The sequence below is a fragment of the Pseudomassariella vexata genome (genome assembly GCF_002105095.1).
Source record: "Pseudomassariella vexata strain CBS 129021 chromosome Unknown BCR38scaffold_2, whole genome shotgun sequence".
Lineage (NCBI taxonomy): Eukaryota > Fungi > Ascomycota > Sordariomycetes > Amphisphaeriales > Pseudomassariaceae > Pseudomassariella > Pseudomassariella vexata.
This window is the reverse complement of record NW_024467957.1, coordinates 3,175,407-3,194,266: the sequence shown is the minus strand read 5'-3', so window position 1 is coordinate 3,194,266 and position 18,860 is coordinate 3,175,407. Positions and strand designations below refer to the sequence as shown.

Below are 18,860 nucleotides of genomic sequence, written 5' to 3'. Positions count from 1 at the left end.
CTGGGACACAGATACCCATGCGCGACGTTTCTAAGCCTACTTCCTCCCATCACTGTCAGTGTCTTATCGTGATATCTCACCTTCGAACCCAGGGTACGTCCGTAAGGCGGCACACTTTTTCAGCCAAGTGATGCTGAGAAGAAACTATTGGGCATTATAGGGTTGGACAGCTACTCGTTGTCTCTAACTTCCTCGTGACGCACTCAAGCATCAACCACGCAACTTTTTCTTGGCTCTCCTTGGCGACTACCCACACCGTTGGATTGGAGCGCAGAGTTGTTCAAGGTTGAGGGGGTCCCTTGGCATTCTCATCTATCCCCTCGTCTGGCATTCTCATTGGCTCTGAAGGCATCAGGATCATCTCGATGCCTCACCGCTCCGCAACCAGCGAACTCGTACGGCATAATAAGTCGGCAAGCTGGGTTATCCCGGGGGTATGCGTGGTCTCTGTAACCACCGTAGGATTCGAACCGACTATGCTTGTCGCTGACCTAGACATTACCCTAGATTACAGCGGCTTATACACTATCTAAGCGGAGTCTAAGTAGTTTAAGCGAGTCTCGAATTAGACACACATGTTATTATAAAAGGTAATCTGTAGTTTCTTGCCCGAGAGAATCCATAGCTTTATTATATACTCCGTCTCCACTAGTCCGAAACTATCTCAAAAGCTTCTAGGTTATTAACTAGCTCAGATTTAAACGAAGTGTTAAACGAGTTAATACAATGAAAAATAAATTGTTACATGCCCCAGGGACACCGCCTGTGTGCTAGATGCAGCGTGTTACACGCAATGGTGGTCGAATATTTGTGAGATTGTAAAAGCATGACATTCTATCTAATGCTATCGAGCACGAAAGTTGGACTTAGTCCCCAAAGGGCTAAGTCATATGGTAACCTTGGTGGTCTTGGCAAAGCCCACAAAGGTTGCCTAACACAGCGTTTGGGCCAATTGCCTATAGATAGCCCTTCCGTAGCTACAGCATTTAGGGACTTAGGCCCATCATTATCATCACCAATACAACCCTCTTGCCTGTATTGTCAACAGAAACTGATTAAATAATACTAGTATACTAAAATATTAGATGAGGTAAGATGATAATATAAATGACCGTCACTGTGCGCTAATTCAAGAGCAATTCTTAACAAAACAAGACTGAAGGATACGGATATACTAGAATTATACAAGTAATCTACGATGGACAGGATGCGCGCAACAAATTATTTACATTGAATTGCTTGTAATAAGTTATGTCAGACCCTAGCAAGGGCAAAACTGCACATGAAATTTAGGGTTCTCCCTCTGTGCACCATGGATATTCCTTCCAAATACTTAGAAGGTAAGGGTGGCGCCAGCAGTGCCGACGACGGCGGCTTTGACGGCGGAAGAGCCAAGTAGGGTGTACTTGTAGGGTACAGAGACATCGCCAGCGGTTATGGTACTCTCGCCGGAGCCGAAGTCGTTGTCATTGGAGACAGCGAAGCCATCGCCGTCGACAGAGTAGAGGGGCTTGTCGACGTCAGAGAAAACGTTGGACTCAACAAGGAGCTCAGCGCCGAGGCGGGAGTTGATGCCGTCGGAAATCTTCTCGTAGTAGTTGTTGAAGATGTGGCCGGTGCCGAAGCGGAATGAGGGAGCACGCGAGTTGAGGTCGTAGAAGTAGTTATTAGCGAAGGTAACGGTTAGGTGTCCGGTGTCTTCATCGCCATTGTTATCTGAGTGGCCAATCAAGGAGCCCTTCCAGTGGTTGTGGAGGAACGAGTTGGTGATAGTGACGTAGTCAGAGCCGTGGGTCACATCGAAGAGACCATCATACTTGTCCTTGTCGCTTTGGGTGCGGTCGCCCTGGAGGTCGCAGTGGTCGACCCAGACATTCTCACTGCAAATGTTTGTCAGTGCCTCCATGTTTAATGAAGTTATGCGTTTAGGGGTGGTTCATTGCATTGTACTTACACGAACTGCATACCAATGGCATCGCCGGTGGTGGCCAGAACCTTGTCGATAGACAGGTTGCGGACAATAACGTTAGTGACGGGCTTACCCGACTTGCCATTGATCTTCAAGCCAACGCCCTTGAGGATAGCGTTAGAGTCCTTGCCGAGAATGGTGGTATCGCTGGTGACTTGGACGGCCTCGGCTCCCTCGATAGTGCCGTCGACGATGCAAATGGCGGCGGCCTCCTGCTTGGCACAGGCAACCAGGTCGTCAAGCGTGGTGACGGTGGTAGACGCCCCTCCAGCACCGCCGGTGGTACCGCCGTTTTCGGTGGCATAACCGACCGAGGCGGCCTCGCTGGCATTGGCGCGGCGGAGGACGGGGCTGGCCTTGGTCATGACGCTGAGCCCGAGCGCAAAGAGAGCAGTGGTAGTCTTCATGTTGACGAGTTGACTTGGAGTGATGTTAATGTATCTTGAAAAAGAGGGAACGATTGCTAAGAGAGAATGTACACTTAGGTCACCTGGACGAAGAATGAATGAATGAATGGAAAGGCGAATGAGTGGCCGTGTGGATGAATACGAAAAGCAGTCGCAGTTCTCGAATACAGACATTCTTATATACATCCTTCCTGCAATCCTTGCCTCTTCGCCTTACGTGTTTCTTCCAATTCCACGATCGTGTGAGCGGTGGTTCGTATGCGGCTCCTCAGCTGTCGAATCTCGGCTGATCGTCTATGACCGGATCACTCAGAGCTTGGCAATGGGCCTTCATTTCTGCCAATACAGATGCCAAGCCGATGATTCGACCGTTGAGGTCGGTTAACCGGATCGATGGAACAGCTTGGCGACCAGGGCGGGTTGATTCTCGCGACTGCAAACATATGACATGATGACATGGGGGTTAATCCCAGAACGGGGAATCTCCTTGGACTGCCATATGGTAATGCCAAGCCGTTTGGCCCCTTAGCCCCAGTAATTTTGGCATCTGCAGGCATTATATGTAAAACAACATGATTTCTTCATGGTGATAGTGGATCAAATGCGGCGAACTGCAGTTGATTCTTCACTATTCTGGCGAAATGCAAGTCACATGTGTCCCAAAAAATCACTTTTCCAGCTGTCTCTATTACCTTGGTTCATATAATCATGTGTTATGCTATGACGGCGGATGAGCTGCTAATTGCATGTTCTGGACAAAACTCCACTTAAGTCCAACAACTTTGGATCGAATCCTTTTCTGTATTATTGAATTGTTACGAAGTAGTTATGAACTGAGACCTAAAATTCCAGGTACGACAAAATAGACTGAAAACCTCGGAACCGCACCAATCTGCGCCCAGGTGACACAATGCAAACCTCATTTGTGGTGCTACTCAACTCGCGCATCAGAACGGCTGTTGAAAAGTGGTAGCCACAGTATCCGGTATTTTGTAGCTACAGTTCAGCCCATGCAGGCGAAGAACATGCCGAAGGATCCCACGATCGTCTCGACTTATACTCTGCTGTTGCTGCGGACAAGTGTCGGCTCAACTCAACACAACACTACGACAGCCTCTCGTTCGTTCATATATGACATTTTTAAGCAAAGGCACTGTTTATTGAATGTTCAGGGAACTAGCCTTAGAGAAAACGAAAATCGCCCGTAAGTCTTCCTACGTCGAGGTTATTGCGTGAGTGGCCACGAGTCCCAAATGGATGAACTATTCTCCTTCATGTATCCCCTCCGTCTTCAGCACGGAAAGCCAACGAAGCTCAGGAATCTATCATTACACTGTTCAATTCTATTCTCACTGGTACAACTCATCAATTTCAGCTTATAACAATCGAAGCGGCTTTTGTGAAGGTTCATCGAATTTTTTTAGCATTAAATCCACGGTGGACGACTCCCACCCAGCTGCGGATGTATTATTCGCAAATGTCCGCAGCTATATTAGACGGACAACCCGAAGGTAGATAGAATCAGAGCATGTATTATAATACGATCTTAAAGTATCTAATTTTCAGTAGATACTATGTACGGAAAACATAATAATCAAGGGGTTACGTTATAACGGCTCAAATTAGTCTATAGGATAAAAAATAGCGAAAGCAGACCGATAACCATAGGTTCAAGTATACTCTTAAGAGGAACGTGCCCCACAAGCAAGTTAGCTGCTTTGTCTTAGTACCTAGGCTAATAGACTAAAAGATCTAACCTAGAATGCCACTAGATCACTGACATTTGATCCCACCAACTGCTATATACAGCACTTTGTGGCTCTGTAATCGGCAGCGCTGTGACAATTATCCCCCCGTCTGTAAGGCTCGACCCCGAGACTTCAATAGACGGTTTTAGCACTGAACCTTTTGGATGTTATCCCGCTAGATCCTCGCTAAGACCATTCTAAGAATCTCACGGACTCCTATGGGCTATCCGAGCTCACAGGAACATCCCCACTACTAGTACAGGGATATGGTATCAGTCATTAAAACCCCCAAGTACAGAGCACATATAGCAGACCACCGGTCATATATGTATACCCCGCACTTGTCAACATACTTTAGGAGGTAGTTGCCGCTGTCGCGCACGGCATGCCTGCGGTATCGACCGTTTCGCACATGGCTGCACAACTACGATTCGAATCCTCTTGTCTATAACCGAGGGCTGACACCCGTACACCATGACCCACTGGTATTATTGTCACAAGGGAGGACAAAGCCCCTAGGCTAATAGACCAAAAGTTCTAGAATTCCAGTGGATCACTAACATTTGATCCTACTTACTGCTATATACAGGACTCTATGGCTCTGTAATCTAACGAAACCTCTAATAGTCTAGCTGCGTAAACCACTAAAGAGTCTGTAAGGGTTTGTGCTAGTAATTAAGTCCTGCTGCGGAGTCCTTTAGCAATAATATCGGGGTCTGGCGTATGGAGTATAGTGCTTTGGGGTAACTGAAGTATTCAAGTAGGGTAACTGGGAATAGAGTCGTCAAGGCAGTTTGCCTCACCAATGGGTTAGATTGATGCTTAGATTGATCACTGAAGTAGAGACTGTATATCTATGAAATGCCTGGGAGTCCTGTCCCTTATATATCCATTCCCTCTTTCACTGATAACTGGGGCCATTAGATCCTTCATGGATACTATTGGTCCTAACTGGTTGATTGATTGATTGAAATTTAACGTCTCATCACGTGAGACGTGCCGGGCGCAGTGCCGGCATGGTCTATGCTAGTCGAATCTATGTTACAGGGGACTGTCTTCATCTAACATTCCTGTTCAGTGCGATGGGCAGATCTCAGTAAAGAAATTGGTCTCCTCCGCCCATTGACAAAACAAACGAGCTCCCTTGGCCGTGCCTAGGAGGGAATCTATACTATTCTTGGCCATATGCGCTTTTAGATGACCGGGCGTGGCCTTGCGGCCGCGCTTGCAAAAGTAGAAGTGGACTGGTGTCTTTGTCTTTCCACACCCGCAGTTGAGCAGTGCGTCGCGATGCTGGAGTCTCTCGTGGTAGGTCACGAAATCCCCGTGGTGCGACCTCGCTGCGAGTAATCTGCCTAGGTGTTGCCGGGGCAGGCCAAGTTCGGGGGGTCGCGGGTGGATAGCGATCCCTAGATCTCGATACTGTTGAGGGCAGGTAGTGGCCCATCGATCGTTGAATTGGTCCTAACTGGATATGTTGGATCATTTCATATCCAAATGATCCACCCTTGTAAGTCACGTGACTTGTGATCCTTGCACTAGCTGGCTCCTCCTGCAGCTAGCCACTCCTGTGTGACTTTCCATCGCACTGAACAGAAATGTTAGATGAAGACAGTCCCCTGTAACATAGATTCGACTAGCATAGACCATGCCGGCACCGTCTCACGTGATGAGACGTTAAATTTCAATCAATCAACCTGTGTGACTTTCCCCTCCTTCTTTGTCCTGTATCCACTGGGCCTGCCATCGGGCCTGTTGCGTTGGTTAGAATCGTAGATTCGTAACACTAGGGCAGCCTGGATTCGAACCTATTCAGCCAGATAGGATTCCTGGGCTGGAAAGAGCCTCTGGTAGTCAGCTAAGGCTATATCTCTTGACTAGGCTCCTTGAATCCGTCGTGAAAGAGTAGACCTTGGGACACCATGCTCATATGCTGCTTTTCGGAGGCTTTGACCGGTAGCTATTGCTTGAAGAGCTCGATAAATATCATCTTCGGTATATTGACTCATACTAGTGTAAATAAGACGTACGTAAAATTTCGTAACGATTGAATCGATATTGGTAAAGATAAAAGAGGTTGAAGCTAGAGGCTAGCGGTGTTGATAAGGTATTTTGGGGTGTCCGACATGTGGGTGTGGGACGTTAATGGAATAATTTACTACTGTGTTTTCAGACTTGGACGGAAACCAGTCTTGGTCATCAATATTTTAGGGTTGATACTGTCGTCCCTCATCATCATTGTCGTGTGCTGGTGTCAGCCTATCTTGCCAGTCCGACTCGGATGGCTCTCCTCGCTTGGCATGTTGGTTGGCGGGGGCAATGCCGCCTATTCGGCCATCTTGTCCAGCCTGATTACAGACATCATGCCGCAATCCGATAGTGTCAGAGGTGGTACCTGCGCAGCCACCACTACTTATTTCCAGACCAACAACACTAGCCTAGCTTTCTTTCCTCACCACAATACATCACTTCTATTGTGTGTCCCTCAACAGGTTATGAGCCCTCACGCTCACGCGCATCACGAATAATTGCATTTCTGAAGCATTATTCGTCATCATCATCATCATTTCGATCATTTGCACAATTTTCGGCATCTGATTCGACCTTTATTTCGCGAAGTTGGCCTTCGAAGGTCCGCTACGGTAGGTGCACGAATCTGCTGCAACCTGCAGCAGCGTGGTCACTCTCCAACTTCACGGCTTGATCACAACAACAGCATTGAGAATAGTGACTGCACGAGCCTAAATCATTGATTCTGGCCTTGCAGCTCATCACTACACACTTTCCTCGGATTCGTTGATTTCTGCAGTTTTTCCACTTTGTTGGAACGAACGCGTATCCGACGTCATTACCTTGAAGTGGGTCACGAAAAACTTCGTGCCTGCCTCAAGCTTCAACACTACTTAACATCACACAATATTGCGTCCATCTGATAACGCAGTGACTTCACGATCGCATCATGGCGACTGAAGCATCTGTACGGCTGGCGCCAATTCCTCAGCTGGAAGGCGAGAAGAACCTCAAACTCTGGCAAGTGCAAGTAACTCAACATGCCGAATACTTTGGCCTCGAAGCCTTCCTCGATGGCACATCAACAGCACCACATGAAAGCGCGCCTTCTGAAGAGAAACTCAGATACAAGCAAAAGCAGATCCACGCTATGTCATTGCTTACTTCAAGCATCGTCAAGGTTCATGAAAAGCTGGAATCAGCAGGATGGGACATGCTTACTGAAAAAGATCCCTCTGTTCTCTACAGTTTGATTCTCAGAACCATTCCCAAAGAGTCCGAGAACAATGTACCAGCAATGTTCTATGAGCTCGTCGGCCTTATGAAAATTCCTGAAGGCCAGAAGCTCGAGAAATGGTCATCTCGACTCAACTATCTTATCAATCGTCTCACTGCCCTACAATGTGGCATGTCCGACAAAGCTCTGACACTGATCGCGCTCAAAGCATTTCAACAACGTTATCCCTTGGTCCATGGTTTTCTTACCAGATCTTTCCAAGAGGGTAATTTGACGTGGAAGAAAATGCAAGAAGAGATCACTCGCAAGGCAAATGAAGAAGCACACAACCCCGAGATCATGTTACAGATCAAAAATAACCAAGGTAATTCAACTCTAGGCTCACAGGCAAATAAAGAGAAGGAAAACACAAACGACAACCCAGACAAGAAATGCAAGACGGAACACTGCAATACTTGCAAACGCAAACATCCAACCACTTGGCCTCTCTGTAACTATTGCAAGTTGCACCACACCGGCGACTGTTTTCGACAATTCCCAGAAAAGGCATCTGAACAATGGCGCAAACGTAATATGCCAGACTGGAAGCCTTCATCGAATGAAAATGCCTCAAAAGACGCACTTGATGTTAATACGAATCTTGGCCAACTTTGTCTTCAACCAGATTCAGTAGCGAAGCGTCCAACCAATCTGGGTCTCTTCGGCAATCTAATGTGTTTGCCAGCCAACACAATCTCAACTGATGGTGATGGAACAGATTACCTGACTCGTGACAGCTTCATCAATGACTCTGGTGCTGGAGGACACGTAGTCAATGATTTGAAGTGGTTTACCTCACTACGTCAACTTCCTGAACCAATCTACATGGACACAGCTAATGGTGGCGTTGCTGCTGCCACAGCTGTTGGCACCATTAAGATTCATCCTCAAAGAACTGATAGTAAACAGGTTAATTGGACTATCGGTAGTGTTCTCTATAACGAATCTTCCCCAGTTAACATCATCAGCCCTGGCTTAGTGAGGGAAGATGGCATCATTGAAGATGGACATACATCAACTCTTCGCATTCGGGAATCGAATGTTGAACTTGGTAAGATCAACTGGCTCAAAAACGTGAAGGTTATTCCTCTCGTCTGCAAGCCAACAGCTCCCGCAGAGCACCTTCCACTCTTCTCAGCAACAATTGACATACAATTGATGCACGAGCGACTTATGCATGCGAACTACAAGACAGTCAAAAAGGCCTGCGAAGCCGCTGGTCTAAAAGTCACAAAACCAATCAAACCCTGCGAGACTTGTATGCTCTCGAAAGCAAAACAAATCATCCACAGAGATCCGGCTATTCAACCGAGTAGACCACTTGAGATCATCTATTTTGACACTATTCATCATCAACCGCTAGGCCTTACTGGCTGGCGTTACAGCGTTCACTTTACAGATGGGTTTACTGACATGCAGTGGACTCGCTTCACTCGCAAATTGGGTGATATACATGCGGAGATCATTGCCTTCGTTACTCAGGTCGAGCTTCAAACTGGTCTGAAAGTCCAAATATTCCACTCGGATAATGGCAAGGAATTTCTTGGCGATGCAAAGCAAATGGACACATTCGTCACCAAGAAGGGCATTCAATGGCATCGATCTCCTGCTAACACTCACGAACCAAATGGAAGAGCAGAGCGCTCAGTCCAGACTCTCATCACACCAGCTCGTAGCGGCATCATCGGCGGTAACTTGCCCAAGTTTCTCTGGCCGTGGGCTGAAGAGACAGCGGATACGATACATAATCTCCTACCAAATGGAAAAGACAGCCTGTCACCTCGCCAGCGTCTTGGATTCTATCTCAACATGACAGCACAGGTCATTAATGGCAATATTTCCAATCTCATCAAATACGGAGCTATAGCTTATGTCCACAAGAAAACACCAGCTGATCTTGCCAAAGCTGACAAGGTGGAGCACAGGGCATGGAAGGGCAAGCTCGTCGGCTATGCTGACCTTCGTACCAAACTCTACAAGATCTGGGTTCCCGAGAAGCACCGCGTGATGCGAGTGCGTGACGTTCGTTTTGCGGAGACTTTGGATGATACGCAACAAGATCACGACGCTGACGCTGACTTCATCGTTGAATTCGAAGATGAGAATGCTGACGTTGAATTTTCTGATCTGATAGCTAACCCCGTTGACTACGGAGTCGTCACGCACACAATAACCCAACCATCTACTTTTCCATCCTCTCAACCGGCCGATGATAGGGAAAATCAAGAGACAAAAGGAAATATGCAGCGCGAAGTTGAAAATGATCCACTCTATCCCACACCTGGGCCTGAGCAGATGGCCAGTCCAGCGCCATTGACTCGAACACGCGAAGAATTAAGCTTCGATTCCGATGATACTGATTTAGATGACATCGATGCCGAACATCCCTTAGGTCCCCAGAGTCCTGAGCCGAATCCTGAGCCGAATCCCGAACCGAATCCTAAATCATCGACAACCTCAAATTCACGCCCTCGTCGTGCTGCGGCCAGATCAGTTGCAGATTATCGACATCTCGCTGGCATACGCACATACAACAAGAGAAAGGCAGACCAGTTGTCATTATCTTCGGTCAATTTCTCCAAATCTATCAACAAAACTCGCTATCTTGAGCTCGACGCCAAGATTAGTGATTCCACACATCTATGTCTGTCTGCAATCAAGGTTAAAAAACTCTTGAATCAATCCAAAACCGCATCAGACTTCCCTTCAGCCAAGTCATACAAGGATGCTCGAAAGCAAGAGAAATGGCCGACTTGGAAGTCAGCTTTCGACGATCAGATAAACGAACTGGTATCTCGTAAAGTCTTTGAGCTTTCAGATCTCCCTCCTGGAGCGAAGGCCTTGCCGACGAAGTGGGTAACGGACCAGAAGTTCCATCCAGTTACCAATCAACATTTGAGAAACAGAGCGAGGCTTGTAGCTATGGGGAACTTCGAAGACTCAAGCAGCTTTTCGGTCGAAGAAATGTATGCTGCAGTCGCTAGCCTTACATCTCTCAAAGTGTTTCTCGCTCTTATGGCCACTCTAGGTCTACACGCCGAGCACTGTGATGTAGTAACAGCCTTCTTAAATGCTAAGAAGCCTCAGGACACTCCAGACATCTATGTTCGCCAACCAGAAGGATATGATGACGGCAGTGGACGCGTTTGGCGCCTGAAAGCCGCTCTCTACGGTCTCAAGCGAGCACCAATCTGGTGGTTCAATACCCTTGTTACCGCAATGAAGGAGATTGGATATGAACCTGTCGAAGCCGACCTCTGTCTTTTCAAGAATGATAAGACTGGAGTTATGGTACTTGTCTATGTAGATGATCTTCTGCTTGCGGGTCATCACAAGTCAGACATTACGATCGCTAAGCAGAAACTCGCTGCTTATTTCCGCCTCAAGGAGCTGGGAGATGTGCGAGAGTTTCTCGGCATGCAGATTTCAAGAAATCAAGATGAAAACAAGGTTTTTATCTCACAAGAGAAGTATGCGATGAAGATTCTCACCAAATTCGGCAAATTAGACCTCAAACCTTCTGCTGTGCCCTGGCCATCAGATATCAAAATACCAGCTGTATGGCCTAAGATTCAGCTGGATGACCAATCAAACTACCTCAAACAGACGGCCTCGCTCAACTATCTCAGTATTGGCAGCAGACCAGATATGACCAACACCAACAAGGCACTCTCTGAGGCGCAAAGCAAGCCAACCAAGGTTCATATGGACTTGCTTCAACATCTCTGGAGATATCTCAAAGGACAGCCTAATCTCGGTATTGTTCTCGGCGGAAAGTATCCCATTCATGATCTGAAACTCAATGTCTGGGCTGATGCGGCACACGCTGATGACCTGGCTACTCGAGCGTCAACAGGAGCTCATGTTGTATTCCTCTGCGGTGGTCCGATATATTGGAAGTCCAAGAAGCAGACCCTCGTGGTCATTTCAAGCACCGAAGCTGAATTCATCAATCTCACACCAGCTGGTTTATCCGCTGTTTGGATCTTACGCTTACTACAACAACTTGGGTTTCCCCAAGACACTCCAACTCTTCTCATGACTGACAGTCTCAATGCCAAGTCAATCGTACTTAACCCAAACAATGCAGCCAGAACCAGACATATTGACACAAGGTACAAGTGGATCATAGATCGCGTCCAACGAGGAGATTTCGATATTCAATACGCCAGAACAGGAGAGATGATTGCAGACGGTCTCACGAAGCCGTTAACGAAAGAGAATCATCTGAAATTCGTCCGTCAACTCCGTCTGACGCCGTGTCCTTGGTGATTCTGATTGATGCGGTGTCAGGTGGCAGAAACGCATATAAAATTGGAAGTCAAGTTGATGAAAAACGGATATTCTGTACGTGTACGTAGCTCTTTTTAGATGACTAGCTCTATTGGCCTGGGGGGGGTGTGTCAGAGGTGGTACCTGCGCAGCCACCACTACTTATTTCCAGACCAACAACACTAGCCTAGCTTTCTTTCCTCACCACAATACATCACTTCTATTGTGTGTCCCTCAACAGATAGGTAAGTTGTTCCTATCGGCTGAAACTCAGTACACATCCAACTAACACTGACATGGCATGTGACAGAGCCATCGCCTTTATGCGCATCCACGTAGCCAGCATGCTGGGCAATTTATTGTCACCGGCCTTGGCATCGGCACTGATGCCTCGCACTGGCCCCTGGCCACTCATATTCGTCGCTGTCGCATGTGCCGTCACATCAGTTTTTGCACTTGCCTTTGTTCCCGAGACACTGGACGACAAGTCTCAGTCCCCTCCCAAGGCCGACGACTCTCCAGAACAAGAAATTTGGAAGGCCTACATATTTCGCACCCTCAGCACCTTCAAGGACTCTTTCACCATGCTGAAACCCCCCTCTCTGGCTATCCTAGTGGCTACTGGCTTTATGTCGGCTCCAATTATTTCCTGTACCATGCAATTCCTGACCCTTTTCGCCTCCAAGTGGTATCACATCCGCCTCGCCGATACAGGCTATATCCTGACCTGCTACGGCATTTTTCATGTTGTCGTCGTCCTGACCGTCATCCCCTGGATCACCACCCTCGTGGTCCAACCCACGACACCTCGCCTTTTCCGTATCGACGAAAAGCGTCGCGACTTGGTGCTGGCACGCTGGTCTTTCCTGTCTTTTATTCTCGGCACCCTCATCATAGGCCTGTCTCCATCGCTCACCGGCATGATCGTTGGACTGCTGATCATGAGTCTGGGCTCAGGCCAGGGGAGTCTGATCAGATCCACCACAGCGCTCTATGTGGACCCGGAGCACAGGTCCAGACTGTATACACTCAGCGCAATGGTGGAGCAATCCAGTTCCATTTATTCAGACCCCATGCTGGCAGGGCTGTTTACGCTTGGCATGAGGATGGATGGCGGCTGGATTGGCTTGCCGTATTTTGGGGTCTCGGTGTTGTGCCTGTTATCTTATAGCATATTGGGGTTTGTGAGAGTGCCCAATGATGCGACTGATGATGTGGAGTCCGAATCCGGCTCTGATAGGGAGTGAGGAGTTCAGGTCCGAGTTGACAGTTATCAGGCATGCCGCGTAACGGTCATTTGGAGCGTCAGTTGCGCGTCGGTCGCCATCAGAGAAATAATTGGAATGACGACATATCGACGTCTCCATGATATAAAATTATGGACTTTATTAGTCCCTTTTTACATGTAAAATTGAGCGGGCTAGAAAGTAGACTTGAAAATAAACCAACTCCACTATATTCAACAGTTGGCTACTAGAAATTAGGTAAGGCAGAGTAAAACTACAGGGAGGGTAGCAACGAATTTGATGCTAAGAATTGCGACCAAATGGGATTGCACGAGTTTACTCGTACGGATCACGATACTGCACAAAGGCGACGTGAATGCACCTTCAAATCTCCCGAATTGTGCTGTTCAGTCTCGGTCATGTGTAAATCAATCATCTCCCCTGTCGTTGAGCATCCATGGCCGGACGCTCCTCACTCAACGCCCTTTGGCACAAGTCCCGGCAACCCACTGAACTCGTTCTTGGGATCCGCCAACTCCTGCTCCACCGTCTGCAACTTCTTGGCCACCTTGGCCGGCGCACCTGTCACCACTGTATACGCTGGTACACTCTTCGTCACCACCGACCCGGCGCCCACAGTACTACCTCGTCCAATCGTCACCCCAGGAAGGATAATGGTTCCCCCACCGATCCATGCATCGTCCTCAATGCGCACCGGCAGCCCGTATTCGACGTTCTTGATGCGCGAAAGCACACTGGTCAAATGTCCTGCTCCGTAGATGCTCACGTTGGGACCAAGTTGGACACGATTGCCGATGATGACCAAACTGACGTCCAAGATTGTGAGGCTTATTGTGTCAGTTCGTATAAGTAGAACACGGGTCGAAGAGGGGAACTACTTGAAGTTGATGAAGCAGGCATCTCCAATAATAGTATTGCAGCCATAATCAGGGATGAAGGGCGGCTAAACGAAGGATCCTGACCCAATCTTCCCCACCATGCCTTCAAGCAAGGCGCATTGCGTCTTTTGGAACTGTTCAAATGGCTCCGAGTTGGGATCCAGGTTGTTGAATTTGTGAGCTAGGCATCTCGCGCGATGGCGGCCTTCCAGTAGTTTGGGATGAACAGGGTTATACCTGCCCATTTGTCAGAATTTGAAACTTCCCTGTGATCATTGTGTGACTTACATCATGCCCGAGATCATCTTTTCGTACTCGTCACACCATGGCGTGCCTTGCAGCGTTCTTGCAAGATCAATGATCTCACGGTCCAAGGCGTTCTTCGCCATGATATTCAGCACGTCTTCGGCCGGCCGCCGCTCAGCTTAGGGGAGACCTTTATGGTTCAAGGAAGAGTTTGAAGTGTGATCAAAGCTGAGCGGCAACACAAGATGGCGAAAGGGACAGGTGTAGTTGAAGTGTAGATGAGTTTTCCCGAGGATAGCCCCTCACCGCCTAGTGACTGCCTAACAATTGGTTAATAGTTACCTAGATACTCAAGTACTTATGCTTGGCGTGCATGAAGACGGGCCCACAAGGGCAATAGTCGGCGTATATATCCGTACGTTTATTTCAGTATCAATACTAGCCCGCTCGCATGTGCTTAGTAGACTATATTTGTAAAGTAGACGATACTATAATATATTCCTGTATTGTGCTTGTGGAATTTGGCTGGATAGTGAAACAGACGTGAACCGCATCGATCTCCAAGCGCCAGGATTCGAGTAGATATCTGCACAGATACGTCAATCCGGTGAGAGTTCAATTCTAATGCTGGGGACAGATATAAAGCGTGAGCAGATGATGAATTTGCATTACAACCTAGCTTACATAGAAGGTGCGTCAATATGTTGTTGAAAGCTGACTAGAGCAGCACACTCACCACAAGGGGAATCAGAAGAACCGAGGTCGAATGAGAACTTGATTTCCCCACCTGGGAAATGGAAAGACAGCTATACACCGTGTCCTTTTTTTTATCTCGTGTACTATACTGTCCTATGCAAGCCTACGGCTTATGAAGACAGTAGGTCCGAAGACCCGAAGTATAGCGGGCAAACTACCCTGTACTACGAATTTGTATCGTCCATAGCCATTTCTTTTCCCTCGCACTTAAGCTTTCTGAGTTTAACCTACCATTAACATCGGAAGTAGGGCTGTGGGTTCTTTTAGTAGGATGCCCAACTACTAAATTCCTTCCCCATCAATTTCGCAGTGGGCATGCGCGGTCCCTATAACCACCGCCGGATTCGAACCGACTGTGCTCGTCGCCGACACTCCGTTTACTTGCTGTAGCCCAATCTCCTCGTTTCAACAGTCATTCCCTTGCTGAGAAATCAAAACATTAATCTATCTTTTTAGTGCATCCTAAGGACTTATAGGAATGCATTGCGAAAATACGCCCTATGTGAAGTTTGAACCTCTTGGTCGAAGAGCTAGGAAGAGCGGCCCCCTGTAACTGGCAAAATCTATCCTGACTCGGCCGATACAACGTGCCTCCGGTGCTGGAAATTTCGCTCCTGGATGGCGCAAACATTTTCGCCTGACAGCTAGCCTCTTCAGTCACCTCATAGCGATCGATACCGCCGTGTTCTCTATTTTATCATTCTATCCAGAACAGTCTTGTCCAGCCTGCCAAACACTTGAGCTCGACGGCGTTTCCGATGCAGTGCAGTCATTGCGCTTGCTATACAAGTATGGCCAGAGGAACTAGACGATCGGGTGCGCTATTATGAGCAGCCGAGAAGACTTGGTACCAGAGAGCCTTAAAGCTTTGAACAGAACAGGATAGCAATAGACAGGAATGGCAATAAGAACTTGAAACGTAGAAGGCTCAACAAAATATGAGCAGAATACCGAGTATGTCTACATTATGCCGGGTTTTAAGACAGACGGGAGCCAGCTGACGATACGGCGGCCATCGAAGTGCCGTTTGTTCATTTGATATGTGGATCGGGATATGAAGAATAAAAGGTATGCTCACACAAGCTGTCGGATCCCGAGTATTGGGGACTGTATTGGTGCTCCGAAGGCGCGTATAAAGAAATGCCCAGTCGGGTCATGCGGGGTCCCTAAAACTAAGTTGGTTCGTGCCTGGGTGCCTTGTAACCCGGTATACACACTTGCCGTACAACAATGATGACTCGTCATCTACATTCGATTCAATTCGGTCTTCGTAACATTAACTCGGTTCCATTGGTGCCAGGGCCTGTGCCAAGTGATGTAATAGTGCAGGTCCACCCCGGACATTGGAACCCATCTTTACCACGGTGCGATAAGCCCCGCTATGCCCGCTCAGCGATAGATCTCAGCTCCTCTGTGCGTGCGCGTCTTCGTGACAAACAGCAATCACCAATGACTTGGCAGGGCAAACTTTGCAGGGTCATATTTCCGAACTCCACAATCTGGTGAATTTACCAAGCAGCTCAAGCAACAGAGGGTGTTATCGGGAAACTAATTACACGGTGGAGGCGCCTATACACGGGACTAGATAAGAAACCCGGGATATTGGCCCAGACGGGCCTAATTCACTAACAAACACTAACAAACTACGCCAAACCGCCCCAAACTACAAGCTGACCGAGGTGGCCGGCGTTGCCGGGTTGTGTCATGTCTTACCGACCAGGATCACCTAGATGCAGCCAGACAAGGAAGGCATGGCTTATCGCTTCATCGCTTTGCATGCCTCGCGGGTTGATCAATATTTAAGAAATGCCTCGCGCCTACGATGGGTTCATATTTGATAGCGTCCATCCAGCCCCTTTAGAGCGGTTCATCGTCAAAGCCCCACAAGCTTGCGTGCATAGTCTCAGAGACTAGCAGCGATTCGTGCTTAACCGCCACGATGCTTTCCCTCCCACGCATCGCCGCCGCCACCTGGCTCCTGCATCTCACCTCGTTTGTGCTTGGAGCCCCTTCGTCCAGCAATGGCGAGGAGCCCCGTCTCGGCGCCGTGTCGTCGGAGAATTCGGTATGCAGCCAAATCGGCATTGACCTGCTCAAGGCCGGCGGAAATGCAGCAGATGCCATGGTCGGCACCGTCTTTTGTGTCGGCGTCGTGGCCATGGTGCATAGCGGCATCGGTGGTGGCGGCTTCATGCTTGTGCGCAGCCCCAATGGCACGTACGAGTACATCGATTTCCGCGAGACGGCGCCGGCGGCTGCATTTGAGGACATGTACACCAATAACACGGCGGCTAGTCTGTATGGTGGGCTTGCCAGGTGAGTTACAATAAGCGAGATCTGATGTGATGGTTGTGTTTTTTATATTTATTTCTTTGTTTCTTTTTTAGAGTTAGAAGAGCCGGAAGTACGCATGCTAACAGTCCGTCATAGTGGTGTGCCCGGTGAGCTGAGGGGCTTGGAGTACCTACATAAGCACTACGGTGTTTTGCCCTGGAAGCAAGTTATGGCACCCGCCATCAAAGTTGCACGCTTTGGCTTCACCGTTAACGCCGACCAAGTTCGGTACATGACCTCGCTTTCTGACCCGAGTTTCTTGACCGATGATCCCAACTGGGCCATCGACTTTGCCCCTCATGGCTACCGTGTTCAGCTCAATGAGACTATGACGAGGAAGCGTTATGCGGATACTCTCGAAGTTATTTCCAACGAGGGTGCTGATGCATTCTACACTGGCGCCATTGCTAATGCCACCATTGCGGCATTACAGGCTTCCAACGGGACCATGACACTTGATGACCTCAAGAACTACACTATCGCCCTGAGGACACCGTCTAACATCACGTACCGCGGCTATAAGTTGACATCCTGCGGCGCACCGGCGGGTGGATCCGTCGCCTTAAGCGCCTTGAACATCGTGGAACAGTATTCAGGATTTGCGGACCCGTCTGCCATCAACTTGACCACACACAGACTCGACGAAGCCATCAGATTCGCATACGGCCAGCGCACTGAACTGGGTGATCCCTCCTTTATTGATGGAGTCTTCGAGTACCAGGACTCGATGCTGTCTAGTGCAACAGCAATCGAAATCCGATCCAAAATCTCTGATTATACCACCCAGAACGTCTCATACTATAATCCGGGCGGTCTGGAGAGTATCGATACGCCAGGAACGAGCTATATCGGCACGGCCGACAAAAGCGGCTTGGCCATCAGCCTCACCACGACCATCAACACCATCTTCGGCTCGCGACTCATGGTGCCAGAAACGGGCATCATCATGAACAACGAGATGAATGACTTCTCTATTCCGGGATCCAGCAATGCGTTTGGCTATATCCCTAGCCCGGCAAACTACGTTCGGCCCGGCAAGCGTCCACTCTCATCCATCTCGCCCACCATCGCTGAGACGGCGGACGGCAAGCTCTACCTCGTGGTCGGTTCTGCAGGGGGAAGCCGAATCATCACGGCGACAATTCAAAACATTCACCACGTGCTGGACCAGAACATGACGACTCCTCAGGCGCTTGCGCAGCCTAGACTGCATGACCAACTTAGCCCGAATCTGGTCACTTTCGAATATCCCTACGACAACAGTACCGTGGCGTACATGAAGAGCCTAGGACATAATGTGAGCTGGGTTGGGCCAGGCCAGAGTACCGCGCAGGCGTTGAGGTTGTTGTCGAACGGCACATTTGAGGCGGCAGGGGAGCCAAGACAAGTGGCTTCAGGTGGTCTTGCCGTGTGAGAGAATATAGAGATGACGATTTTCACAACATTCCAGGGTATCATAACAAAAGAGTAAGATAAAAGAGTGCTACATACAGCCATTCTCCATAATACACCATTTGATTTCTTCCATGAGGTTTAACTCAAATGCCAAAATTTGCTATGAAAATACGGTTACGTAGTTATTTCGCAAATTCCAAACCAGAGTGTATGCAAGGTAAGATTGAAAAAGGAAAACTGAAAACATGCGGAATGACATGCCAAAAAGCAAAAACTTCAGCAGTCTTGAAGATTATTAGGATTTGGTTGATGACCAAAAGAA

The 18,860-nt window shown here is 48.4% G+C and overlaps 5 protein-coding genes across 5 annotated transcripts; 3 read left to right on the top strand and 2 right to left on the bottom strand.

Annotated features, from left to right (window-relative positions):
• Positions 1 to 1,333: 1,333 nt before the first annotated feature.
• On the bottom strand, positions 1,334 to 2,253 carry BCR38DRAFT_294254 (pectin lyase fold/virulence factor; the record flags this gene model as incomplete). Its single annotated transcript, XM_040854486.1, has 2 exons — positions 1,334 to 1,880; positions 1,955 to 2,253. Coding segments are annotated over 2 exons (846 nt in total), but the record flags the coding sequence as incomplete, so codon positions are not given.
• A 9,898-nt stretch (positions 2,254 to 12,151) lies between these two features.
• BCR38DRAFT_421885 (uncharacterized protein) lies at positions 12,152 to 13,187 on the top strand. The gene has a single exon (XM_040859473.1). The coding sequence runs from the start codon at positions 12,267 to 12,269 to the stop codon at positions 12,927 to 12,929; it is 663 nt and encodes a 220-aa protein (XP_040720333.1). The 5' UTR covers positions 12,152 to 12,266; the 3' UTR covers positions 12,930 to 13,187.
• Positions 13,095 to 13,780, top strand: BCR38DRAFT_105425 (uncharacterized protein). The gene has a single exon (XM_040853330.1). The coding sequence runs from the start codon at positions 13,229 to 13,231 to the stop codon at positions 13,685 to 13,687; it is 459 nt and encodes a 152-aa protein (XP_040720332.1). The 5' UTR covers positions 13,095 to 13,228; the 3' UTR covers positions 13,688 to 13,780.
• Positions 13,780 to 14,336, bottom strand: BCR38DRAFT_105420 (maltose acetyltransferase-domain-containing protein). Its single transcript, XM_040853329.1, has 2 exons — positions 14,096 to 14,336; positions 13,780 to 14,044 (listed from the first exon to the last, which is right to left on the bottom strand). Exons 1-2 carry the CDS (start codon positions 14,194 to 14,196, stop codon positions 13,873 to 13,875), a joined length of 273 nt encoding a protein of 90 aa, XP_040720331.1. The 5' UTR covers positions 14,197 to 14,336; the 3' UTR covers positions 13,780 to 13,872.
• Positions 14,337 to 16,591: 2,255 nt separating this feature from the next.
• Positions 16,592 to 18,669, top strand: BCR38DRAFT_362172 (gamma-glutamyltransferase). Its single transcript, XM_040857176.1, has 2 exons — positions 16,592 to 17,125; positions 17,240 to 18,669. The coding sequence occupies exons 1-2, from the start codon at positions 16,749 to 16,751 to the stop codon at positions 18,555 to 18,557; spliced, it is 1,695 nt and encodes a 564-aa protein (XP_040720330.1). The 5' UTR covers positions 16,592 to 16,748; the 3' UTR covers positions 18,558 to 18,669.
• The last annotated feature ends 191 nt before the right edge of the window (positions 18,670 to 18,860 follow it).

Excerpts from the sequence above, each read along its gene's own strand:
- BCR38DRAFT_421885 (XM_040859473.1), top strand. The coding sequence starts at position 12,267 with ATGCTGAAACCCCCCTCTCTGGCTATCCTAGTGGCTACTGGCTTTATG.
- BCR38DRAFT_105425 (XM_040853330.1), top strand. The coding sequence starts at position 13,229 with ATGGGATTGCACGAGTTTACTCGTACGGATCACGATACTGCACAAAGG.
- BCR38DRAFT_105420 (XM_040853329.1), bottom strand. The coding sequence starts at position 14,196 with ATGGCGAAGAACGCCTTGGACCGTGAGATCATTGATCTTGCAAGAACG. Across the intron at positions 14,045-14,095 it reads AAGATGATCTCGGGCATGAT|GTATAACCCTGTTCATCCCA; the intron begins GTAAGTCACACA and ends ACAAATGGGCAG.
- BCR38DRAFT_362172 (XM_040857176.1), top strand. The coding sequence starts at position 16,749 with ATGCTTTCCCTCCCACGCATCGCCGCCGCCACCTGGCTCCTGCATCTC. Across the intron at positions 17,126-17,239 it reads CTGTATGGTGGGCTTGCCAG|TGGTGTGCCCGGTGAGCTGA; the intron begins GTGAGTTACAAT and ends AGTCCGTCATAG.